The following is a 27,952-nucleotide window of genomic DNA, read 5'->3' as shown; positions in this document are numbered from 1 at the left end:
AGAAAATTCTGCCTGGAAAAATCAGCTCCGTTTTTTTTTTTTTTTAGTCGTCGTGCACCACAGGCGTTTTTGATGAGTTTTTTTTACCTATTTCTTCAACAGGCAAAAGGATAAATTGCGGACGGTTTTTGGTATAAAACGCGTCAAAAGACAATTCAGCCGTTCGCTGCGTTTTTTCTCTTCTCCTGACACGTCTGTTTTAGTAAATACTTATATTCCAATGTAACAATTCTGGAACACATGAACTTCGAATTCTCCATTGTGCCGTTCCTCTGTTATCCCTCCTAGAAATGTATGAATAAATTGACAACTTGGTTGTCACCATTCCCTTGACAGAGAGGAGCGTCCCTACAGTCCCACTCTGTCAGCTGATTGGTCAGTGTGCGTAGGGACACACCCACCAATAGGTAACACTGAGTTATCAGTTTATTCTGAAATTTCTAGGAGGAATAACAGAGGATCGGCACAACGTAGAGTTCTAAGTAAAAATGCTCCAGAATGGTTATTTCAAGGAGAATAAAAGTATTTACTAAAACAGACGTGTCAGGAGCAGGGACCGCGCTCTTTAAGTTATGCTCTAAAACGATGGTTCACTTTAAGGTCGATATTACGTGTTTGGCAATCATTGACGATTCCTTCATCACGTGTCCTTCAAGCGCCTCCCGAGCCGAATATGGCCGATACCAGAGAGCAATGGATTGAACACAGAGACAGACTGCAGGTGTACTGTCCCTTTAAGAACGGGCATCGGTGGTTCTGCATCGATCAGTAAAGATTTCCCCTTCATTCTCACGTTTTAGTTTTTATTTAAAAATATAACTTTTTAAGTACAATTTGTCCAACCATTAACTCTCCAGCCCCCCCTACAGTGGAATAGTCCATTGCCTGCGACTGACATCACCTGCTGGGACTTGTAGTTCTACACATCGCCTAACATTTGCTCTAGGTAACCGGATTTGGCGGTGACCACTCCCAGCATGCACCACAATTGCTGCCCATCTCCCGGAGAACGCCAGGTGAGCAGAGACAAGGCACTGCGGGGTGGGGAGAAGTCTTTTTTTTTTAAAGTTTTTTTGGGGGAGGGGATGACGTGGCTTTGGATTGCTCCGCCCGCAACTCGTAGGATAAGGAGGGGAGAGCGTCAAATGTTGAGGGTGGAGAACGCCTTCACCACGGTCACGCCGGAAGCGTCCGCCTCCTCCTGCCGGTTATTGTCCGCGTTATTGCTCCGCAGCTCCTGCACCTTCTGCCGGTGTCGGTCCTCCTGCCGTTTCTTTTTCTCCAGTCGCTGCTGCTCTTTCCTCTGCTTATTGCTTATCTGGAATAGTCCATTAATACAGAAGGGGGTGAGAAAATAAAATATTAAACCGCTGACACCACCGTATTCCTAGAATGGTTCAGGCTGTATAATAAGTAACGCATCTAAAAGAACACTTCCCCTTTAAGAAAAAAAGCAAAAAACAACAACAAAAAAAGCCGTTCAGGAGTCGGAGACAACCGTAAAACCCAGATTTCCACAAACCCTGAACGTCAACTACATCCGCATTGTTCCTGCTTGGTATTCGGCTGCACGCGAGATAAATACGGAGGACGCGTTCACCTTCTGGCTGCTGTTTTTCTTGTTCTGCTCCTGCGTGTCCCCCCCAGGTCTAGTCTGCCGGCTCGGCTTCCTGTGCTCAGCGGATTCCTGCTGCGGGGTCTGGGGTCTTCTCTGGACGTCTAGTTCTTGGCAGTCATTAGGCTCCCAGGTTGCGGAGGAGTACGAGCAGTCGCTTCCCTCAGCTATACAGTCCGCGTCACCTGAGAGGAGAATAGACGTCAAGGTAAACGGGACAGGGCTCTAGGACCCAGGAGTCCACAAAGTCAAGCCTGACCCTGCTAACGGACGATCCTCCGCTGTATGGAATGTATAGCGACCCCCCCACCCCCCGTCTTTACCTACACTGATACATTGTAACAAACTATCACCGGTCACCTCTGCCAAAATCACCTGCACACCTGTAACCGGCTTTACATTTCTTTCCTGCCTGTTCTACTCCGGGGTTTTTAGGGGTTATCAGGGGGACGCACTCACTTATCAGCTTCAGCTCCTCGATCTGCAGAACGACTTGAATAGTCGACTCGATGTCGTAGCTCTCGGCTTCTAAACTCTGCAGGATGAGGCGGGCGTCCTGTGTACAAACAGCGTGCGGTTAACAGGAGAAAGACCTGGAAGCAGAGGTTGCCTTTATTTAAAGGGCCAGTAACGCAGTCCTGAACCTTGATAAAAGGTCAGCAGCATTAAAAGCGGAGCGGCTGATATCAGTCACATGATGTAATGTCTGGAGGATATAATAGTGCTGGAGTGATATAAGAGGAGCGGCTGATATCAGTCACATATGATGTAATGTCTCTGGAGGATATAATAGTGCTGGAGTGATATAAGAGGAGCGGCTGATATCAGTCACACGTATGATGTAATGTCTCTGGAGGATATAATAGTACTGGAGTGATATAAGAGGAGCGGCTGATATCAGTCACATATGATGTAATGTCTCTGGAGGATATAATAGTACTGGAGTGATGTAAGAGGAGCGGCTGATATTAGTCACACATATGATGTAATGTCTCTGGAGGATATAATAGTACTGGAGTGATATAAGAGGAGCGGCTGATATCAGTCACATATGATGTAATGTCTCTGGAGGATATAATAGTGCTGGAGTGTTATAAGAGGAGCGGCTGATATCAGTCACATATGATGTAATGTCTCTGGAGGATATAATAGTACTGGAGTGATATAAGAGGAGCGGCTGATATCAGTCACACATATGATATAATGTCTCTGGAGGATATAATAGTGCTGGAGTGATATAAGAGGAGCGGCTGATATCAGTCACATATAATGTAATGTCTCTGGAGGATATAATAGTACTGGAGTGTTATAAGAGGAGCGGCTGATATCAGTCACACATGATGTAATGTCTGGAGGATATAATAGTACTGGAGTGATATAAGAGGAGCGGCTGATATCAGTCACATATGATGTAATGTCTCTGGAGGATATAATAGTACTGGAGTGATATAAGAGGAGCGGCTGATATCAGTCACATATATGATGTAATGTCTCTGGAGGATATAATAGTGCTGGAGTGATATAAGAGGAGCGGCTGATATCAGTCACACATATGATGTAATGTCTGGAGGATATAATAGTGCTGGAGTGTTATAAGAGGAGCGGCTGATATCAGTCACACATATGATGTAATGTCTCTGGAGGATATAATAGTACTGGAGTGTTATAAGAGGAGCGGCTGATATCAGTCACATATATGATGTAATGTCTCTGGAGGATATAATAGTGCTGGAGTGATATAAGAGGAGCGGCTGATATCAGTCACACATATGATGTAATGTCTGGAGGATATAATAGTGCTGGAGTGATATAAGAGGAGCGGCTGATATCAGTCACATATGATGTAATGTCTCTGGAGGATATAATAGTACTGGAGTGTTATAAGAGGAGCGGCTGATATCAGTCACATATATGATGTAATGTCTCTGGAGGATATAATAGTACTGGAGTGTTATAAGAGGAGCGGCTGATATCAGTCACACATATGATGTAATGTCTCTGGAGGATATAATAGTGCTGGAGTGATATAAGAAAAAATTGATTTGCCTGCCGGCAAAAGAAGCCCTGTTTTCCAACTCACAAGATTGAAAATAGAAAATAAAAAATATATTTATTGGGTTTATGCAACAAGAACAAACTACATAGATGTTAAAACAAGGTCCAATGCTGACTACAAATCGGCACAGTGCAGAGTATAAGGAGCCTGGAGTCAACGGCTGCAGCACGTTGCACTCAGCCCACAATTAGATTAGAGGAGTCAGCAGGACAAGTATTTAAAACAAGGAAGGAAGCCCCCCCGACATGTTTCGCTACGATGTAGCGTCTTCAGGGGTATCGGGGCTACTGACAGCGCGCGGCGAAAAGTCAGTGTTTAAATGTATCATGGAGTTGCTCCACGTGTTCCCCTGATTGGCCACCGGCCAATCAGAGACAGGGCAGGGGACAAGCCCTCTGATAGATGATGGACATCCCACACCACCAATGGCTGACTAATTCAACTAGCCAATGTGGATAGAATAGAGCGCACAGGCGCATTGAAGTGAAAACAGGTAAGTTACTAACAATGACTTGCTATTGACGCGCTTGCGCAGCAGCAAGAGTAGAGGTGATAGAGAAAAAATCCCACATTTCAGCGGCTGTCACAGTGGAATTACTGTCATAGTGATAATGGCCAATCAGAGAGGGGGCAACAGTCGAGCCCCCAATTGAGTAGTGGACGTCCCATATCACAATTGCCGATCACTCATAACAGCCAGCAAGATCACAGCAGGCGCACACTTGCATAGGGATAAGATATAAACGTCACTGTGAATGAATGCACGCCAAAACCAGGCCTGCACCCAGAGACAGTGTAAGGAGATCAAATATGCCAAGGAGCTATATTAGTAGCCTGCCAGCGTGTGTAGTGGCGATTTTTGGGAGCGGATGGAGCAACTATATTACTCTGTAGCTAGAGGGTCTAATAAAGATGGCATAGACACGACTATGTCAGTTCCTAAACATAAAGCTAAAATTATGTAGGAGTAGTTGTTGCCTACAAACTAAAGTACATAGATCAATTAGTAGAATTAATGTACAAAGAGTAGGATAAATGTTTGGTTCAAAAAGGGTCCTGTTTTATAAGAAACAGGTACCAAGATATCTAGTGATCATACGTAGTACATAGGCAAAAAGTGCCATTTTAGTGGCCAGTGGCCTAGATTCGTAACGTGATAAGCGCATATGTTTTCATAGAAACGCGGCATAAGTGAAGCCCTCATTAAGACCTCCTGGGCTAAGAGAGCCCATGCGATGGATCCAACGCGCCTCCTCCTGGAGCAGCTTGCGGTCCAAATTACCCGCTCTTGGGCCAAGTTTAACCTGTACGATGCCCCAAAACTGCAACGAACTGATATCTCCATCATGAACATAACGTATATGTCTAGATAGAGGTGTATCCTCTCTATTATTAATGGTGCTGAGGTGTTTGGATATTCTCCTCCTCAGCTCCTGTATGGTCTTGCCCACATAAAACTTGGGACAGGAACATTTGGCGATATATACAACTCCCTTACTCCGACAATTAATGAATTGTCTAACCTGATAAGTTCTATTATCAATGGGATTAGTGAACTGTTTGGTGGTAGGCATTAGGTGACAGAAGGAACAGCGGCCACATGGATGAGAGCCTATGACCGATGTCTTGAGCCAGTTTTTGGAGACAGTGGATGGTCCAGTGTGATGACTATGCACCAAGTAGTCACGCAGATTCCTACCTCTGCGGTAAGTGATGGTAGGGACAGAAGGTACAAATCCCAGGAGGTCAGGGTCGGACAAGAGGATTGGCCAATGGCGTTCAAGAATACTACGAACCTGTTGGGAGCCCGTATCAAAAGTGCCAATACATCTGACACTGGCAGTTCCACAGGACCCAGTAGCGGCAGTAGTGTGTTGTATACTCGCGGATTTGTGTTCAGAAAGTAAATCAGTTCTATTAGTGGCTCTAGCTCTGGCATAGGCTTTGTGTAGCCATTTCCTAGGATAGCCCCGTGCTAGGAATTTAATAAATAGGCCATTGCACTCTCGTTCAAAAGCCTCCTCATCGGAACAATTACGTTTAGCACGAAGATATTGTCCGATAGGTATTCCTTTTTTAAGAGCAGGGGGGTGGTAGCTATCCCAATGTAAAAGGCTATTGGTCGCCGTAGATTTGCGTGAGATGTCAGTATGGACACCACCAACAGGGTCCAAGGAGATTTTGAGGTCCAAAAAAGTGATTTCTTTTTCGTGAATAACATGAGTGAATTTCATGCCAATGTGATTAAGATTAAGTGCATGCATGAAGTCATGAAAGGTGTTAAGGTCACCATCCCATAGGAGGAGAATATCATCGATATATCTCCCCCAGATTGTCCTGCTGACTCCTCTAATCTAATTGTGGGCTGAGTGCAACGTGCTGCAGCCGTTGACTCCAGGCTCCTTATACTCTGCACTGTGCCGATTTGTAGTCAGCATTGGACCTTGTTTTAACATCTATGTAGTTTGTTCTTGTTGCATAAACCCAATAAATATATTTTTTATTTTCTATTTTCAATCTTGTGAGTTGGAAAACAGGGCTTCTTTTGCCGGCAGGCAAATCAATTTTTTCAATGTAAACATATGCCCACCAACTACAAGGGTCCTTCCTCTGTATATATGGAGTGATATAAGAGGAGCGGCTGATATCAGTCACACATGATGTAATGTCTCTGGAGGATATAATAGTACTGGAGTGATATAAGAGGAGCGGCTGATATCAGTCACACATATGATGTAATGTCTCTGGAGGATATAATAGTACTGGAGTGATATAAGAGGAGCGGCTGATATCAGTCACACATATGATGTAATGTCTCTGGAGGATATAATAGTACTGGAGTGATATAAGAGGAGCGGCTGATATCAGTCACACATATGATGTAATGTCTCTGGAGGATATAATAGTACTGGAGTGATATAAGAGGAGCGGCTGATATCAGTCACACATATGATGTAATGTCTCTGGAGGATATAATAGTACTGGAGTGATATAAGAGGAGCGGCTGATATCAGTCACACATATGATGTAATGTCTCTGGAGGATATAATAGTACTGGAGTGATATAAGAGGAGCGGCTGATATCAGTCACACATATGATGTAATGTCTCTGGAGGATATAATAGTACTGGAGTGATATAAGAGGAGCGGCTGATATCAGTCACACATATGATGTAATGTCTCTGGAGGATATAATAGTGCTGGAGTGATATAAGAGGAGCGGCTGATATCAGTCACACATATGATGTAATGTCTCTGGAGGATATAATAGTACTGGAGTGTTATAAGAGGAGCGGCTGATATCAGTCACACATATGATGTAATGTCTCTGGAGGATATAATAGTGCTGGAGTGATATAAGAGGAGCGGCTGATATCAGTCACACATATGATGTAATGTCTCTGGAGGATATAATAGTACTGGAGTGATATAAGAGGAGCGGCTGATATCAGTCACACATATGATGTAATGTCTCTGGAGGATATAATAGTGCTGGAGTGATATAAGAGGAGCGGCTGATATCAGTCACATATATGATGTAATGTCTCTGGAGGATATAATAGTACTGGAGTGATATAAGAGGAGCGGCTGATATCAGTCACACATATGATGTAATGTCTCTGGAGGATATAATAGTACTGGAGTGATATAAGAGGAGCGGCTGATATCAGTCACACATATGATGTAATGTCTCTGGAGGATATAATAGTGCTGGAGTGATATAAGAGGAGCGGCTGATATCAGTCACATATGATGTAATGTCTCTGGAGGATATAATAGTACTGGAGTGATATAAGAGGAGCGGCTGATATCAGTCACATATGATGTAATGTCTCTGGAGGATATAATAGTGCTGGAGTGATATAAGAGGAGCGGCTGATATCAGTCACACATATGATGTAATGTCTCTGGAGGATATAATAGTGCTGGAGTGATATAAGAGGAGCGGCTGATATCAGTCACATGATGTAATGTCTGGAGGATATAATAGTACTGGAGTGATATAAGAGGAGCGGCTGATATCAGTCACACATGTGATGTAATGTCTCTGGAGGATATAATAGTGCTGGAGTGATATAAGAGGAGCGGCTGATATCAGTCACATATGATGTAATGTCTCTGGGGGATATAATAGTACTGGAGTGATATAAGAGGAGCGGCTGATATCAGTCACACATATGATGTAATGTCTCTGGAGGATATAATAGTACTGGAGTGATATAAGAGGAGCGGCTGATATCAGTCACACATATGATGTAATGTCTCTGGAGGATATAATAGTGCTGGAGTGTTATAAGAGGAGCGGCTGATATCAGTCACATGTATGATGTAATGTCTCTGGAGGATATAATAGTGCTGGAGTGATATAAGAGGAGCGGCTGATATCAGTCACACATATGATGTAATGTCTCTGGAGGATATAATAGTACTGGAGTGATATAAGAGGAGCGGCTGATATCAGTCACATATGATGTAATGTCTCTGGAGGATATAATAGTACTGGAGTGATATAAGAGGAGCGGCTGATATCAGTCACATATGATGTAATGTCTCTGGAGGATATAATAGTACTGGAGTGATATAAGAGGAGCGGCTGATATCAGTCACACATGATGTAATGTCTCTGGAGGATATAATAGTACTGGAGTGATATAAGAGGAGCGGCTGATATCAGTCACATATATGATGTAATGTCTCTGGAGGATATAATATTACTGGAGTGTTATAAGAGGAGCGGCTGATATCAGTAACATATGATGTAATGTCTCTGGAGGATATAATAGTGCTGGAGTGATATAAGAGGAGCGGCTGATATCAGTCACATATGATGTAATGTCTCTGGAGGATATAATAGTGCTGGAGTGATATAAGAGGAGCGGCTGATATCAGTCACACATATGATGTAATGTCTCTGGAGGATATAATAGTGCTGGAGTGATATAAGAGGAGCGGCTGATATCAGTCACACATATGATGTAATGTCTCTGGAGGATATAATAGTACTGGAGTGATATAAGAGGAGCGGCTGATATCAGTCACACATATGATGTAATGTCTCTGGAGGATATAATAGTACTGGAGTGATATAAGAGGAGCGGCTGATATCAGTCACACATATGATATAATGTCTCTGGAGGATATAATAGTACTGGAGTGATATAAGAAGAGCGGCTGATATCAGTCACACATATGATGTAATGTCTCTGGAGGATATAATAGTGCTGGAGTGATATAAGAGGAGCAGCTGATATCAGTCACGTATGATGTAATGTCTCTGGAGGATATAATAGTGCTGGAGTGATATAAGAGGAGCGGCTGATATCAGTCACACATATGATGTAATGTCTCTGGAGGATATAATAGTGCTGGAGTGATATAAGAAGAGCGGCTGATATCAGTCACACATATGATGTAATGTCTCTGGAGGATATAATAGTGCTGGAGTGATATAAGAAGAGCGGCTGATATCAGTCACATATGATGTAATGTCTCTGGAGGATATAATAGTGCTGGGGTGATATAAGAGGAGCGGCTGATATCAGTCACATGATGTAATGTCTGGAGGATATAATAGTGATGGAGTGATATAAGAGGAGCGGCTGATATCAGTCACACATATGATGTAATGTCTCTGGAGGATATAATAGTACTGGAGTGATATAAGAGGAGCGGCTGATATCAGTCACACATATGATGTAATGTCTCTGGAGGATATAATAGTGCTGGAGTGATATAAGAGGAGCGGCTGATATCAGTCACACATATGATGTAATGTCTCTGGAGGATATAATAGTACTGGAGTGATATAAGAGGAGCGGCTGATATCAGTCACACATATGATGTAATGTCTCTGGAGGATATAATAGTGCTGGAGTGATATAAGAGGAGCGGCTGATATCAGTCACACATATGATGTAATGTCTCTGGAGGATATAATAGTGCTGGAGTGATATAAGAGGAGCGGCTGATATCAGTCACATATGATGTAATGTCTGGAGGATATAATAGTGCTGGAGTGATATATGAGGAGCGGCTGATATCAGTCACATATATGATGTAATGTCTCTGGAGGATATAATAGTACTGGAGTGATATATGAGGAGCGGCTGATATCAGTCACACATATGATGTAATGTCTCTGGAGGATATAATAGTAATGGAGTGATATAAGAGGAGCGGCTGATATCAGTCACACATATGATGTAATGTCTCTGGAGGATATAATAGTGCTGGAGTGATATAAGAGGAGCGGCTGATATCAGTCACATATGATGTAATGTCTGGAGGATATAATAGTGCTGGAGTGATATATGAGGAGCGGCTGATATCAGTCACATATATGATGTAATGTCTCTGGAGGATATAATAGTACTGGAGTGATATAAGAGGAGCGGCTGATATCAGTCACACATATGATGTAATGTCTCTGGAGGATATAATAGTGCTGGAGTGATATAAGAGGAGCGGCTGATATCAGTCACACATATGATGTAATGTCTCTGGAGGATATAATAGTAATGGAGTGATATAAGAGGAGCGGCTGATATCAGTCACACATATGATGTAATGTCTCTGGAGGATATAATAGTGCTGGAGTGATATAAGAGGAGCGGCTGATATCAGTCACACATGATGTAATGTCTGGAGGATATAATAGTACTGGAGTGATATAAGAGGAGCGGCTGATATCAGTCACACATATGATGTAATGTCTCTGGAGGATATAATAGTGCTGGAGTGATATAAGAGGAGCGGCTGATATCAGTCACACATATGATGTAATGTCTCTGGAGGATATAATAGTAATGGAGTGATATAAGAGGAGCGGCTGATATCAGTCACACATATGATGTAATGTCTCTGGAGGATATAATAGTGCTGGAGTGTTATAAGAGGAGCGGCTGATATCAGTCACACATATGATGTAATGTCTCTGGAGGATATAATAGTGCTGGAGTGATATAAGAGGAGCGGCTGATATCAGTCACACATATGATGTAATGTCTCTGGAGGATATAATAGTGCTGGAGTGATATAAGAAGAGCGGCTGATATCAGTCACACATATGATGTAATGTCTCTGGAGGATATAATAGTGCTGGAGTGTTATAAGAGGAGCAGCTGATATCAGTCACATATATGATGTAATGTCTCTGGAGGATATAATAGTACTGGAGTGTTATAAGAGGAGCGGCTGATATCAGTCACATATGATGTAATGTCTCTGGAGGATATAATAGTACTGGAGTGTTATAAGAGGAGCGGCTGATATCAGTCACACATATGATGTAATGTCTCTGGAGGATATAATAGTACTGGAGTGATATAAGAGGAGCGGCTGATATCAGTCACACATATGATGTAATGTCTCTGGAGGATATAATAGTACTGGAGTGTTATAAGAGGCGCGGCTGATATCAGTCACATATGATGTAATGTCTCTGGAGGATATAATAGTGCTGGAGTGATATAAGAGGAGCGGCTGATATCAGTCACATATATGATGTAATGTCTCTACAGATTCTCGGCATTGGAGATATGTGACGTAAAGTAGTGATCATGGGGGAGGGGAGGATATTACACTTCCTGCCTTTAATGGCTGATAACAGGGAGCAATACATTCTATTAATCTTACAGTAAACTGATGAGCTACCGGTGTAATGTCCCTTTATATTGCGCTCCCCATAGTCACATATAGACTGTACATTATATATTATCAGATCTCATGACGGGTGGAGCGTCTGCGTGTGATTCCTGTTTAATCACGTGCGGTACTTTGCGCCATTCTTCTCTGTTCAGGTGACAGGACTCGTGATTCCGTGTTTTGGACTATAACGGGCATAATGCCACGGCGGCCGCTTGTGGAGTGTGATCAGTGTCTTACCGCGCAGCCGGTGGCGTTCCGCACTTTTTGCACCGCGTCTCCTCGCCGTTCTAGCCGCTCCTCGGATACATTAGACTTCAGCTTTCCCTTCCGGTTGGAAACATCTTTGGAAAGCATCTGCACATGGAAGAAAATTACAAGCGGAGATCAGAAGTAATAAGGAAGGCCGGAGGAATCGTCTTCGTTATTCTGTCTCTCTAAAGTTGGTGCCTGGAAACCATCAGCAAGTAGGTGAACCGATGCGGACAGATCATATACTGCAGGGATTTGGATAATGAACATTCACATTCACAATCCCTTTACCTATCAGATGCCGCATTAGAGGACCTCTGCGTCATGTGTTACGGAGCCATTCACCATTATACACGCCCAGTACTAAATACCAGGTCTGTCAACAGCAGCTTGTTGACTGTTTCCAATGGAATTTCCTACCCTTCCTGGAATAAACCTGACAAATATGCCAGGAAGATATTACAGAGATGCTGAGTTTTATATTTGCTCACCATAAAGAAATAATAATAGCTACTTGCTGATGGTTTCTATATATTATATAATGCTATTTATTATTTTTTAGACAGAGGGGGTGATGTGGGGTGTTTGGGTGCCCTAATTTAAAGGTCCCTGCCTTAAAAACATATTCCACATAATCTGTAGAGAATTAAGCCTCTTCTTAGTCGCTTTACAAAGTTACTCGATGACCACGACAAACAGCAGCCCATGCAATATCTACAGTGGTCATCACCAAGCTTTCCAGAGACCCTGAATGGCATATAAATCTGCACAGTCTCTGCTATGGATCTGCTTGTGACAGTGTCAGTCTTTACTGTCGTCCTGGCCTTCTATTCGTGAACCAGGAAGTGGGGATTAGCAGAGATAAAGGTCACATCGCATATAGGGGGGTGGTCGTGTTTGGATACATGTAGATACAATGTCACGTGTGTTGACGTCTCCAGTGATACAATGTTTCTTCTTGTGTCGGTCACCTCTGTCTGCAGATTGGCCGGCGTCTCCGCATTGTCGTGGATGGAGCGGACACTGTCGTAGTGATCTCCGTAGCGATAGGCGATGTGCAGCTCCCTCGCGCTGACCTTGTCGGAGCCTCGGATCTGTGTGGACAGAGCGGAAATTCCTCAGAACGCGGCGCACTTGGCATTTCCCCCGTAATCCTTGTGTTTGTCTTGGCAGAACATTCGATGCCAACAAGTCAAACGGCCATGAGACGTGCCAGCTGGAGGAGACGTCTGCCAGAGAAACGCCAACCGCGCCGGTCACTTATTAATCGGGCGCAATTAACCAACTCCCGTCCGAGCCTCATCTGCCGTATTGTCCCCTAAAAGAATCCCAGGTTGTCGCCCTCTTCTGTTGAAAAGCTGGGTGACAACCAATATGGCCGCCGAATTACAGTTCCCATATGGTTGGTCACCCAGCTTTCCTACAGTCCTGAAAAGCAAATCTTCAGAGATACAACCCCTGCTGCCTTATGTGCTGTTTTGTCCTTCAGGGCTGCAGGAAAGCTGGCGGACAACCCCCCTATCCCAGCAGGAGCCGGAAGAGGCTATATTGGTTATCACCCTGCTTTCCCAGAAACAGATATAAAACGGATGAGGTAAATGTATCTGGTAACGCAGGGTGACAACATGTCCTCTATTATAGTGGAGCAGTCACCCAGCTTTTCCACTGCCCTGAATGGCAAATCTGCACATAAGAGAGCAGCAAATTAATGTAAAAATAGACACCTTTGCCTTTCAGGACTGCAGGGAAGATGTGTGACCAGCATTTTGTTACCCAGCTTTCCCGGAAACTGATATAATGAAGAAATGGCAGAATAAAAATGTGTTTCTGACACAGTCGGGTGATATCCAGTATGGCCACAGCTCCCAAAGCAGGTAGTGACCCAACTTTCCAACAATCCTGAGTGGCAAATCTGACAAATTTTAAGGAAATACACGGGTAGATGATGTATTAGCTTGGTCTCGGAGAAAGCAGGGTCACAACTCCAGAGGAACAATCATTCAGGAGGTCACCCAGCTTTTCCAGGAGAAGAGATTGGTTAAATTGTGTATGACAGAAGAGGAGGAGAAATCAGAGGAGATCAAATTTTAATTTTTTGAGCGGAGACTCGTTACCTGCCACAGAGGATTATTCAGCTGGTGAATGACGACGTTCACTTGGTTGCTGCGTGCAAATGCCACGATCGCATCGTTACCGGCGAAGGTACCAGCCTGCGCCAGGTTCTCCACTATAAGGAAATCGTAAGATTGTGAGGCCGGGGCAATAAGAGGGTGAGAGCAATGAGAAAGGCGCAACGAGGTACAAAAAAGGTGGAGCCATGGAAAGAGGCGGAGCCCTATTAGAAGGAGGCGGAGCCATGGAAGAGGAAGGAGAAGAGGAGCAATGAGAAAAAACGATGATGAGGAGCAGCCTCAGTGATAGAGGAGCGAGGTTGATGTTCTGCTGCGATGATGGAGACTCTCACCGTGTCTGTCAAACGGAACGTCGTCCTCTACAAAGGGCTCAAAATCGCTGCGATGCTTCCTCATGTAATCCACCGTTTCCTGCCGGTGCTTCAGGTGACTCTGGGAATGTCCTTCCAGCTGATCCCCCAGAGCGCGGAACAAACAATTACTGCAGAGAGAGAGAGAGAGAAAAGACTGAGGGAACCAACGGTGTAAGGACTAAATGTTCTAGATGTCACTAAGATGAGAATTACTAACAAATTATCGCTATAGTTCTAGGTGTTTCCTGGATGGTATGATAGCACAAACATGGTGGTGGCCAGACCTAAGGTTCTAGGTGCTGCTACTATACAGAACAGATAGAGCTGACGTTCTAGGTACAGCTACTATACTGAACAGATAGAGCTGACGTTCTAGGTGATGCTTCTATACTGAACAGAGTACTTATAAACATATGTCTCAACAGGAAAATGGTTATGAGGGCTAGGTCACCAGCATGTGCGGATTTAAACCTCCCTTTGTCAGAATAGAAACTCCAAAATAATTATGAAAAACACTAGAAACAGAAGGAGTCATGCACTATTGTAATACAAATTGCCAGTGGCATAGAAAAATAATTTTTATTGGACAATACAAAATACATAGAGTTAAAAAAGACTACAAATCTGAAGACTGTACACCTCCCAGGTGGTGAGGATGAACCTAAAGGAACCACTTCTTATATTGGCAGTTGCAGGAGGAAAGAGCTTAACTGACAGATAGCAAATACTAACTAGGACCAAGGCAGAAAATACAATAAAGTAGCACTAAGCATAGAAGTCAGGGTATGTAAATATAAGTAAGTACCAACATACATACAGCCGAAGTCACAAAATTAACGAAGGTAAATATTGTGAATGGATTCCAAACTGAGCAAAAAATTTGCTCACAAAGAATCCTCACAAAATAGACAGAGTCTTCCCAGAATATTATCGCCACAAGAAAGGAGCAAGTGAATATGTAAAACACAGCATAGAGTGTTACTAACCCATATGGTTCCTGTAGTTCAATATCTTCCCGAGTACAGAGAGACCCCGACGCGCGTTTCGCGTGGATGGCTTTTTCAAAAGGGGTATACTAACTTCAACTAAAGCCCTCCACTTTAAATATGCTTGAGTAATCCGATCAGCTGTAAAATTTGACCAATAGGATCTCCCCGGCCGTGCCTGTCAGGCTAAGACACCGCGAGACTCACGCACCTGAGAGCCGAGCTCCCACTGCGCACGCGCGGCTCCGGAAACCACGCATGCGCAGAAGAGAAAAAACGGCAGACAGAGCAAAAGCCAGCGGTGACGCGCCTGACAGGCAGGGCCGGTACAGACACTCATAGAATGAGACACCCAGGGTAAGTTCCAAATTGAAACAGATTTTAATGCTCCGGAAAAATAAATAAAATAAATAAAAAATAATCTGTTGTATACATTTCTAGTGGGACACAATTAAGGAAGACTATGTAATATATCAAAAACCCCGAAGGGGGAAAGGGAATAGTGACAAGTGACAACCATATATGCATTGATAAACAAATACAATATATAATCAAATAAATAAATAAACATTTATCATTTCATAAAAATAAATGAATAAGCTGAAAGTGCACAGGAGTAAATCCCTAATAAACTGACATAATAATATTATGTTATCAGCATACAATGCTGAAAAACAACAACAGTGAAGGACGCCCCCACCGCGAGGAGGGGGATATGTTATAACTGACTAAACAGTGACATTATATGTTTACTCCAAAAAATATATCAATCCTACGACATTTGGATAAAACATACATAAAGTGATTATATATAATAACAGTGAGTGAAAGATAAAAATAAAATAAAAAAATATAAAATAAAAACATAAAATAGTAAAAAATAAAAAATAAAAATAAAAAACATTATTGTAAAGTGTAATAAATTGTCCCACAGCGTATAGAGACGTTTAATACGACTCCAAACAGATCCATACAGCAAAAATTGGAGTCCCGCAAAACTCTTGACAGATGCCTCAAATATCGATCTCAGGTCAGTATAAATGTATATGATCAGACACGGCAAAAGTGGAAGACTAGAAGAGGAAAAATTAAAAATTAATAGACATACAGTATAAAAACACAAAATTTAAAAAAATGGTAGGTGAATTATAGGAAGGACGCAAAGCTAAGTGTCTCATTCAGACCAACAGGGGCCATTGTTCCAAGGGTGACAATCCACTTGCACTCCCTCTGAGCTAACAATTTCTTGACGTCCCCACCTCTGATACCACAAATCACCCTGTCTATCCCCCATGCTTTAAATGATTTTGGATCACCTGCGTGATAGGTTTTAAAATGTTTGGGGATTGTTTTGAGCAGTGTGAGATCTTCAATATCTCTAGCAGCGACTATGTCGCGCACATGTTCTCTAATTCTGATCCGTAATTGTCTGGATGTCAGACCAATATATACCTTCGAGCAGCCGCATGTAGCATAATATATGACATTCGTTGTGCTGCAAGATATATAGTGACGGATCTTAAACTCTCTATTCTCAGTCATAGAGGAAAAAATAGATGTACGGACCATATTTGTGCACGCCACACAGTCGCCGCATGGGTAACAACCTTGTCTAGGGTTTCTTGATGAGAATACATTAAGTTCTTTTGGCACGTAGTGGCTTTTCACCAGCATGTCTTTTAAATTCATACTTCTACGTGCCGTCATTTGTGGTTTTAGAGATAATTTATCGACAAAAGCGGGTTCTGAATGCAGAATTGGCCAGTGTTTTTCCAACGCCACTCTCATCGCTTGCCACTGATTATTGTATGTGGTAATATAACGGATGTTATTATCTTCACTCTTATTAATGGTATTCTTAACTGGTGGGTGCAGAATGGAATTACGATCTGTAGTTTTTGCCCTTCTGTAGCCCTTCTTAATACTTCTGTGGCTATATCCCCTGTCTCGGAATCTCTCCTCTAAATCTCTTGATTGCCTCTCAAAGTTACCGTCTGAAGAGCAGATGCGCCTCACTCTCAAAAATTGGCCAATAGGGACGGCCCCAATCGTGGACTGGCTGTGGGCAGAGGTGGCATGTAACAAGGAGTTAACGGATGTCTTTTTTCGAAACACATCAGTCTGAAGACATCCCATGCTATCTACCTCAATACTGATGTCCAAAAACTCAACCCGATGTTTATCGAAAACATAGGTCAATTTGATGTTCAAATCATTGGTATTAAGACCCTGCATGAAATGTATAAGCTCAGTCTCCGTCCCCTGCCAAAAAAAGAGGACATCATCTATATAGCGCATCCAGCACTGCACATGGACATAGTCGCTGCTAGAGATATTGAAGATCTCACACTGCTCAAAACAATCCCCAAACATTTTAAAACCTATCACGCAGGTGATCCAAAATCATTTAAAGCATGGGGGATAGACAGGGTGATTTGTGGTATCAGAGGTGGGGACGTCAAGAAATTGTTAGCTCAGAGGGAGTGCAAGTGGATTGTCACCCTTGGAACAATGGCCCCTGTTGGTCTGAATGAGACACTTAGCTTTGCGTCCTTCCTATAATTCACCTACCATTTTTTTAAATTTTGTGTTTTTATACTGTATGTCTATTAATTTTTAATTTTTCCTCTTCTAGTCTTCCACTTTTGCCGTGTCTGATCATATACATTTATACTGACCTGAGATCGATATTTGAGGCATCTGTCAAGAGTTTTGCGGGACTCCAATTTTTGCTGTATGGATCTGTTTGGAGTCGTATTAAACGTCTCTATACGCTGTGGGACAATTTATTACACTTTACAATAATGTTTTTTATTTTTATTTTTTATTTTTTACTATTTTATGTTTTTATTTTATATTTTTTTATTTTATTTTTATCTTTCACTCACTGTTATTATATATAATCACTTTATGTATGTTTTATCCAAATGTCGTAGGATTGATATATTTTTTGGAGTAAACATATAATGTCACTGTTTAGTCAGTTATAACATATCCCCCTCCTCGCGGTGGGGGCGTCCTTCACTGTTGTTGTTTTTCAGCATTGTATGCTGATAACATAATATTATTATGTCAGTTTATTAGGGATTTACTCCTGTGCACTTTCAGCTTATTCATTTATTTTTATGAAATGATAAATGTTTATTTATTTATTTGATTATATATTGTATTTGTTTATCAATGCATATATGGTTGTCACTTGTCACTATTCCCTTTCCCCCTTCGGGGTTTTTGATATATTACATAGTCTTCCTTAATTGTGTCCCACTAGAAATGTATACAACAGATTATTTTTTATTTATTTTATTTATTTTTCCGGAGCATTAAAATCTGTTTCAATTTGGAACTTACCCTGGGTGTCTCATTCTATGAGTGTCTGTACCGGCCCTGCCTGTCAGGCGCGTCACCGCTGGCTTTTGCTCTGTCTGCCGTTTTTTCTCTTCTGCGCATGCGTGGTTTCCGGAGCCGCGCGTGCGCAGTGGGAGCTCGGCTCTCAGGTGCGTGAGTCTCGCGGTGTCTTAGCCTGACAGGCACGGCCGGGGAGATCCTATTGGTCAAATTTTACAGCTGATCGGATTACTCAAGCATATTTAAAGTGGAGGGCTTTAGTTGAAGTTAGTATACCCCTTTTGAAAAAGCCATCCACGCGAAACGCGCGTCGGGGTCTCTCTGTACTCGGGAAGATATTGAACTACAGGAACCATATGGGTTAGTAACACTCTATGCTGTGTTTTACATATTCACTTGCTCCTTTCTTGTGGCGATAATATTCTGGGAAGACTGTCTATTTTGTGAGGATTCTTTGTGAGCAAATTTTTTGCTCAGTTTGGAATCCATTCACAATATTTACCTTCGTTAATTTTGTGACTTCGGCTGTATGTATGTTGGTACTTACTTATATTTACATACCCTGACTTCTATGCTTAGTGCTACTTTATTGTATTTTCTGCCTTGGTCCTAGTTAGTATTTGCTATCTGTCAGTTAAGCTCTTTCCTCCTGCAACTGCCAATATAAGAAGTGGTTCCTTTAGGTTCATCCTCACCACCTGGGAGGTGTACAGTCTTCAGATTTGTAGTCTTTTTTAACTCTATGTATTTTGTATTGTCCAATAAAAATTATTTTTCTATGCCACTGGCAATTTGTATTACAATAGTGCATGACTCCTTCTGTTTCTAGTGTTTTTCATATACTGAACAGAGAGCTGACATTCTATGTGTTGCTACGATACAGAACAGATAGAGCTGACGTTCTAGGTGATGCTACTATACTGAACAGATAGAGCTGACGTTCTAGGTGATGCTACTATACTGAACAGATAGAGCTGACGTTCTAGGTGATGCTACTATACTGAACAGAGAGCTGACATTCTATGTGCTGCTACGATACAGAACAGTTAGAGCTGATGTTCTAGGTGATGCTACTATACCGAACAGATAGAGCTGACGTTCTAGGTGCTGCTACTACTACTATACTGAACAGATAGAGCTGACGATCTAGGTGCTGCTACGATACAGAACAGTTAGAGCTGATGTTCCAGGTGATGCTACTATACTGAACAGATAGAGCTGACGTTCTAGGTACTGATACTATACTGAACAGATAGAGCTAATGTTCTAGGTGATGCTTCTATACTGAACAGATAGAGCTAAAGTTCTAGGTGCTGCTACGATACAGAACAGTTAGAGCTGATGCTGCTAGCAAATCATGATATTTCCAAGATCATGTTACAGCTAAGGGTCTAATCTAGGATTGGACACCATGATGACATTACATTCTGGGAGTTGGTGACAATAGAGGAGGGAGGGCTCAGGTTCTAGGTGCTGATACGGTCCTATGAGTTATAACATGGCATCATAACGGAGGTTCTAGGTGTCTCTGGTTTTACCATAGGGTCCCAAAGAGGTTCTAGACGTGGCTATGAAAGCTCCAGCATGAAGCTGGTCAGTGTTCAGGCTCTAGTGTTATGACAGTGTGAGAGTACCAAGATGGAGCTGGGAGTAGTAAGATGTCGGAATAGGGTCCACCGGCCCGGTCCTCACCCGTCTCCCGGCACTTCCCGCAGACGGAGTCCGAGCACCAGTAGTTGGTTGGCGAAACTAACGAACTCCTCATTGTCTCCGTCTTCTCCGGCCCGGTTTCTGCGCTCTTTAGCTATAGCTCTCCGCGCTGCCCTCTCGTCCCTTTTCCGCTCCAACTCAGCCTTTTTCCCGGGCCGGGAGCGGACACTCTGCTTCCTGGACATGACGCTAACGTCCCAACCTCCGAGAACCGGGAACACAACGGCAACGGCGGCGACACTTCCGGCATTCACAGGTCACATGATAAGAAGTGACCATAGAGTGGCAAGAAGACATACCAGACACGCCCACACTTCTCGCTGTACTCACTGGTCAGTCCTCCCTGCCGCTCTTAAAGGGCCACTTACACCTTATAACAGATATCAGTCACATATCAATGTTCCTGGAGGGTCTTAGCGCTAGAGATATGCAGACCTCCCAACTTTCAAGAATCACAAAGAGGGACAATTTTTTATTTTAAGCCACGACTCCAATCCCCGCCCATACACACCCGATTCAGCCCACACAGTATAATGCTCCCATAGCTGCCCCCATACAGTATAAAGCCAACACAGATGCCCCCATACAGTATAATGTCCACATGTATTCTCCCATGCAGTATAATGCCCATACAGATGCCCCCATGCAGTATAATGCCCAAATTCCCCCATACAGCATAATGCCCCCAGCTGCCCAATACAGTATAATGCCCCCTTAGCTGCCCCTAGTGCCAGTGCCCTTGTAGATAGTGACACAGTGCCCATGTACCTAGCGCCACAGTGTCCCCTGTAGATAGTGCCCCTATATAGTGCCACAATGTCCATGTAGATAGTGCCACACCCCCACGATGATAGCGCCAGCCCCCGCCTGTAGATAGCGCCATTGGGACTCCCTCTAGGAGCGGATTCCCCAGCCATGCAGGGGCCTGGGATTCCGCTCCTAGAGGGAAGCCCTGATGTCACTGTCCATATATGGACAGTGACCTCAGGGGTTTCCTCTAGGAGCGGAATCCCCGGCCAGATCATCGGCAACTGGAATTCCGCTCAAGGAGTATCCACTAATTCTGAAGCAAGGAACCATCAGCTCCCTGCTTCAGAATTAGTTCGGAGCAGAGGGAGCTCCTCCGGTCACCGATGACTCTCCGGGCACAGCGCTACTTTAAGCGCTGTGCTCGAGGAAGCACTTGACGGTACTGTTCATATATGTAGTTAGTATCTGGCATTGAAGAAAAAAACACTTTTCATAATGAAAACCATCAGAGCAGCCACTGTGTAGACACTCAACAAGCAGGGAATACTGGGAGATTTCAGCTCTGAAGCTGCAGAAATATGACTGCAGCGCTGGAGTATAATACCTCAGGATCTCAGGATCAGTACGTATGTATACAGTGACTCCACCAGCAGAATAGTGAGTGCAGCTCTGGAGTATAATACAGGATGTAACTCAGGATCAGTACAGGATAAGTAATGTAATGTATGTACACAGTGACTCCACCAGCAGAATAGTGAGTACAGCTCTGGAGTATAATACAGGATATAACTCAGGATCAGTACAGGATAAGTAATGTAATGTATGTACACAGTGACTCCACCAGCAGAATAGTGAGTACAGCTCTGGAGTATAATACAGGATGTAACTCAGGATCAGTACAGGATAAGTAATGTAATGTATGTACACAGTGACTCCACCAGCAGAATAGTGAGTGCAGCTCTGGAGTATAATACAGGATATAACTCAGGATCAGTACAGGATAAGTAATGCAATGTATGTACACAGTGACTCCCCCAGCAGAATAGTGAGGGCAGCTCTGGAGTATAATACAGGATGTAACTCAGGATCAGTACAGGATAAGTAATGTAATGTATGTACACAGTGACTCCACCAGCAGAATAGTGAGTGCAGCTCTGGAGTATAATACAGGATGTAACTCAGGGTCAGTAATGTATGTACACAGTGACTCCACTGTTTTTGGCAGAGAAGAAGTGAAACGGAAGAAAAGCACTCATGAGGCCACGCTCCAAATTTATGAAATTCGAGTCTGTACGATCAAATATAGAACAAACTCTTGATCCAGACCACTTTTTGTTATGTAGTCGGGGGATATGCACAATCTTATTGTCTACTTACACCCTGAAACGCGTAACAAACATAGGTCTGAATAAAGAGTTTTTCTTGGATGTGATGCTGCATACACACGCTCGTTGCCTTTGCACAACCAAACCAGGTGATTCCTTTGTTGCGTTCTGCTTTTCTTTTTATGTATTTGACTTGTATTCACCCTTTATGGCACTATTGGGGTTATCACTGCAACAAACTATTTGTTCACTAGGTGGCAGCACCAGTCCACAATGCAGAAATACATCAAGAGCAGACAATCTGTGGTCTCATGTCACCTGCGCTGATACATTGTTACAAACTCAGTACAGGAGAGAGATTTGCGCTGATGGGTTTAGCTTATTGTTTAGACTGGATACAATTGTAACAAACTCTGAGCTATGAAAAGTATTATGTCTGTACGGGTTTTCAGCCTGTAGATGTAAACAATAAAATTTCCATTCACTGACAGCAAACAGATGCTGAAAATGGTGTGAAATGAAAACAAAACGTCAATTAGAAAGTTGCAAGAATTTTTCTTTATGTGAGGATTCAGCTTCATTCACATAAGACTGGAAAACCTCTAATGTTAATGTCTTAGGTTGTGGTTAGGATGGTCAGAGTTCCTTTTTAATGCCACTCTAAAGGAGCACCCTGCCTCTTGCACAGCCCACTCCCTCAGTGCAGCAGTTCTGTGACAATCTCGCTGGAATTGTAGTTGCTTGTGGTTTATAAATATTCAGTTCTGGCTGTAAAACAGTAACGCGGCCGCATTTTAGTGTCTGTATTGCGGCTTCGACACTCCGGCCTCCTGCGGGCCATAGGGTTCTAGGGTAATCTAAGTTCCACTGACCTGCGGGAGGCCCAGATGTTGCAGCCGTAATACGGGCGCTGAAATGTGGCTGCGTTACTTCCATCTGAATGAGGCCTTATGGAAAACCTGGACTTTCTGCTGAGCTGGTGCTTATTCCCAGCAGCTAGTCTGAAAAGCAGAGCTGCAGTGTAAAACATGAGGGGAGACACAACAGAATCATGAGCCTCTGAGGTGGATTTCAGACTACCTCAGACTCCAATAGACAACACAGCTACGCTGGGGTCGGTAACCATAGCTTATAGTGTCATAATAGAGCAGAGCTGAAGTGTAAAGTATTAGGCGAGGGACAGAGCAGCATTGCATTGAGACAGGGGGCAGATTTCAGACTACCTTTATTTGCAGCTAAGCGGGAGTCACTGATCATAGATTTTCCGTATACATCTGAAAATCAGCCGACGCTGAAGATAAATATCAGATAATCGTCTCGTTGAGTTGGGGGTCCCGCTAGTCATCCAGATCTCAATCAGCATCGCAGGGAACCCTCACTAAAGTAAGGTACTGGCTTATATAGATGGGGGGCACAGAGCAGGGAGCGGGTGACATCTGCGGCTGCACATTGCTCCTCACTATTATTAATAGGAGACTTTGCCCATCATTTATTGCCCTGTTTTCCAATTAATATTTTGCTTTCTCAGCAGACGGCGCCGCGTTAATAGCGGAGATTACCGCCCTTCACACCCTGAGAGCCCACGTTAGAGATGGCACCTGCGATCACCTGTTACATGGACACGTTAGATGACAGCAGTGGGGTCCTGGATATCAGCAATGCTCCATCTAAAGTGTTGTGTTGGAAATTTCCAATGGTGGAAACCCAGAGTTGTGCCACACGGGTTCAGGCTTGACTTTCTGCAGAGCTTGCGCATATAAACAGCAGCCAATCAGAACAAGCAGAGCTGCAGTGTAAAGCATGGTGGAGGGACAGAGTAGTAGTTTGAGCCTCTAATGAGACAGGAGGTGGATTTCACATTATTTCAGAGTCCCAATTGAGAACACGGATCATACCTGTGCTCTAATGGAGCCAAGCTGCAGTGTAAAGCATGGGAAGTAGACAGAGCAGTGGCCTGAATGGCAAAAGCTAAAAAGTAGTGCTAAAGCAAATAAAAATATTGAATGTATACCTAGAAGATCCTTTGCTGATCTGCTGTGTGCTGGAGTTTCCTTCTGTCTTTATGAATGTGTAACCATCTTGTTCTCGGTGCAGCCGCCATCGTATATACACACCAAGCGAATAAACCTGATCCAACTCTCAGCAACCCTGTCAATCAGCTCCATGAAGGGGCTCGGCTCTTGCTTGCAGTGCCATACATTCGGCTGTGGCCGTGCCTTGTACTGCATCTTCCATTCAAGCTGTAGTACCAGGCACAGCCACTATAAAATGTATGGCGCTGCAAACAAGCTCTGAGCTGCTGATCGGCGATGGTGCCGGGAGTCAGACCCTCGATGATCAGACATGGACTATCCTAAGTCATTTTTATATCAGGGTCTGTAGAAAGCTGGGGAACAACCTCTATGGGCGAGGGCATAAATCCTATAGAGGAAGACCATGCAGCTGCTATGGAGCCCTTGGTGAGAGGCCAAACCCTGATTGGTCCCAAACCCTTTGCTACTGAGTGGTGAGAACCTGTAGCAAAAACCGGTACCATAATGGGGCTCTGACCTTAAGGAACGCGTATTCTGTGTGTTTTTTTGTGATTTTTGGTGCGTTTTTTTACGTTTTGCTGCGTAAATCACGCCGTTTTCATGCTGCGGATTTTGCTGCATATTTCTGTAGAACTACAGGGATAGAATTCGCATGCAGAATCGCGGGATAAATTGACATGCCGCGGTTTTGAAAATACGCACGGCGGGTCAATTTACGTCTAGAAAAATAGCGCAGCGTGGACATGAGATTCTCTGGAATCTCATTGTCTATGCTGGTACTATATTACGCTGCGGTTTTGCCACACGCAAATATGCACGGCACACATAATACGCATCATGTGCATTGACTCTTAAGGGCTCGTCCACACGCTGCGGAATGACTGCGTTTTTTTCCGTCCAGAATTGCGGACGGAAAAAACGCAGCAGAATACAGTAGCCGCATAGTGGAGATGTAACAAATCTCATCCACACGCTGCGGAAAAACTCCGAGCAGAAATCGACCTGCGGTGCGTAATTTTCAGACCGCAGCATGTCAGTTCCTGCTGCGGAAAATGGACTGAATTACCGTAAAAACCGCAGAAAATGGTGCTTTTTTGCTGCAGCTAAATATTCTGCAACAATTCCGCCATTGCAGAGAGTGCCCGGCTGTCAGTCGCAGCTCCTGTGCCCGCGCGATCAGAATGACGTCCATGTTTGTCAGTCCGCATTAAGGGGTTAAGCCTAGTTGCTTTACACTGCAGCCGTTTCCTGCAGAGGATGGTGTTCCCAGGCAGGGTAGCTGCGGCTTTATCATGATCCATAAAACTTCTCAAACATTGGGTTAATGTTTAATCTCCGGGAGATAAGGGACGCTTACCTGGGCGCCGGGAACAGTTGAGCTCAGCTGCTTGAATTCCCCACCAGGAGACCTGAGATCCGGACGCTCAATCCTTAGCCGCCATGGTGGATTCACCGGAGGACGCAGAACTAGCGATTAATGAAACTTTACGAGGACAGTCAACCCCGCGGGCACGGCCGGGTCCAGATGTGCCGCACCCAGAACCTAGTGAAGACCAGCAGCGGGCATCACCCCATGGTACAGACCCATCATTATATCCATACCCCGACCCGGGGCCGGACTCTTGCCTCACTGACATGGACTGCCCCGTCTGTTTCAGCAGATATGACATCTATAGGGTCCCCAAGGAGCTGTCTTGCAAGCACAACTTCTGTGCGGCCTGTCTCAAACTGCTGATCCGTAATGAGCTGAACGCCTGGCGGATCGTTTGCCCCGTCTGTAGGGCGCCTACCCCAGTTTTTGGAGGACTTGTATGCACTTTGCAAAACCAGGAGTCCCTTATGAGCAGATTGGAGAACCCTAAACCCAAAGTTGAAGTTCTTGAACCTTCTGGGACCCCAGAGATGGTTGTAAGACTGGACGGCCGTGGCCAATGTGACCTGCAGGATGATGAACGTCATGGGAACCTGAGGATCGCGGCGAGAAGGCTCCTCATACTATTTCTAATATTGCTCATTCTTCTCATTATCATCCTGCAATTTATCTACACTGGAATTATGAAATGGGTTCTCGGGTCCGTTCTTGGCGTAGTCGTGATCATCACCGTCCTGCTCTGCTTCAACCCGAACTGCAGGATGAGCTGCCCCCGGGAGGACAATCAGCAAAAGGACAATGATGTCTCAACTGTGTGATACATGGACTGAAACGCGTGGGGTGATACATGGACTGAAACGCGTGGGGTGATACATGGACTGAAACGCGTGGGGTAATACATGGACTGAAACGCGTGGGGTGATACATGGACTGAAACGCGTGGGTTGATACAGGGACTGAAACGCGTGGGGTGATGGGTGATACATGGACTGAAACGCGTGGGGTGATACATGGACTGAAACGCGCGGGGGGGGGGTGATACATGGACTGAAACGCGTGGTGTGATATACGGACTGAAACATGTGGGGTGATACATGGACTGAAACGCGTGGGGTGATACATGGACTGAAACGCGTGGGGTGATACATGGACTGAAATGCGTGGGGTAATACATGGACTGAAACGCGTGGGTTGATACATGGATTAAACCGCGTGGGGTGATACAGGGACTGAAACGCGTGGGGTGATGGGTGATACATGGACTGAAACGCGTGTGGTGATACATGGACTGAAACGCGCGCGGGGGGGGTGATACATGGACTGAAACGCGTGGTGTGATATACGGACTGAAACATGTGGGGTGATACATGGACTGAAACGCGTGGGGTGATACATGGACTGAAACGCGTGGGGTGATACATGGACTGAAACGCGTGGGGTAATACATGGACTGAAACGCGTGGGGTGATACATGGACTGAAACGCGTGGGGTGATACAGGGACTGAAACGCGTGGGGTGATGGGTGATACATGGACTGAAACGCGTGGGGTGATACATGGACTGAAACGCGCGCGGGGGGGGTGATACATGGACTGAAACGCGTGGTGTGATATACGGACTGAAACATGTGGGGTGATACATGGACTGAAACGCGTCGGGGTGATACGTGAATTGAAACGCATGGGATGATTAATGGACTGGAACGCGTGGGGGTGATACATGGACTGGAACACGTGGGATGATAGATGGACTGAAACGCGTGGGGGGAATATAGAGGGTGAAATGCGTGGGGGGAATACAAGGGATGAAAAGCGTGGGGGGAATACAGGGGATGAAACGCATGGGGTGATACATGGAGTTGCAGGGTGATACATGGGATGAAACGCGTGGGGGTGATACAAGGAATGAAATGCATTAGGTAAATGCACAGACTGCAATGCGTGGGCATGATACATGGACTGGAAGACATTAGGGTGATGGATAGTCACATTAACGGCTGCAAAGTGAACCTTGTATCCATTCTCGCACTGGGAAACTCATGAGCCGTAATCATAGCAACCAGTGACCCTACCAAAATGGCTATAAGCTACCACAGGATTGGTTGTTATGGCTTTCCCCCTGTAGAGTGTAATTTTATATTTCACTGTTTTTGCATTTATTCAATAAAACATGTCAAATATGAAACGTGAACTTTCTTAAAGGGTATCCCCACCTTTAAATCTCCTCCCGTTTTGTGTATACAGCTCCTATTCTTACCAATATGTCTCCATGGTTACAGACTACAAACTGTGTGCAGTCTGATCCCGTAGTCATGCGTTATCCTTTTCCATCTGTCCCCTACTTTTTGCTCATCTACCTTCAGTAGGGGACAGAGG

At 44.1% G+C, this 27,952-nt stretch overlaps 2 protein-coding genes across 2 annotated transcripts; one reads left to right on the top strand and one right to left on the bottom strand.

The window, feature by feature from the left end:
* Positions 1 to 786: 786 nt before the first annotated feature.
* Positions 787 to 20,384, bottom strand: OTUD3 (OTU deubiquitinase 3). Its single transcript, XM_075840477.1, has 8 exons — positions 20,079 to 20,384; positions 14,032 to 14,180; positions 13,682 to 13,794; positions 12,539 to 12,661; positions 11,556 to 11,672; positions 2,075 to 2,171; positions 1,601 to 1,800; positions 787 to 1,318 (listed from the first exon to the last, which is right to left on the bottom strand). The coding sequence occupies exons 1-8, from the start codon at positions 20,279 to 20,281 to the stop codon at positions 1,142 to 1,144; spliced, it is 1,179 nt and encodes a 392-aa protein (XP_075696592.1). The 5' UTR covers positions 20,282 to 20,384; the 3' UTR covers positions 787 to 1,141.
* A 5,186-nt stretch (positions 20,385 to 25,570) lies between these two features.
* RNF186 (ring finger protein 186) lies at positions 25,571 to 27,334 on the top strand. Its single transcript, XM_075839084.1, has one exon. It carries the CDS (start codon positions 25,645 to 25,647, stop codon positions 26,392 to 26,394), a length of 750 nt encoding a protein of 249 aa, XP_075695199.1. The 5' UTR covers positions 25,571 to 25,644; the 3' UTR covers positions 26,395 to 27,334.
* The last annotated feature ends 618 nt before the right edge of the window (positions 27,335 to 27,952 follow it).

The sequence above is a fragment of the Rhinoderma darwinii genome, chromosome 10, assembly GCF_050947455.1.
Source record: "Rhinoderma darwinii isolate aRhiDar2 chromosome 10, aRhiDar2.hap1, whole genome shotgun sequence".
NCBI lineage: Eukaryota > Metazoa > Chordata > Amphibia > Anura > Rhinodermatidae > Rhinoderma > Rhinoderma darwinii.
Note: the sequence above shows the minus strand (reverse complement) of the source record. Positions and strands in the feature narration are given on the sequence as shown.

Coding starts and splice junctions, on each gene's coding strand:
- RNF186 (XM_075839084.1), top strand. CDS start 25,645: ATGGTGGATTCACCGGAGGACGCAGAACTAGCGATTAATGAAACTTTA.
- OTUD3 (XM_075840477.1), bottom strand. CDS start 20,281: ATGTCCAGGAAGCAGAGTGTCCGCTCCCGGCCCGGGAAAAAGGCTGAG. Junction 14,181..20,078: donor CGGGAAGTGCCGGGAGACGG/GTGAGGACCGGG, acceptor CTCTCTCTGCAG/TAATTGTTTGTTCCGCGCTC. Junction 1,801..2,074: donor CGAGGAGCTGAAGCTGATAA/GTGAGTGCGTCC, acceptor TTCTCCTCTCAG/GTGACGCGGACTGTATAGCT.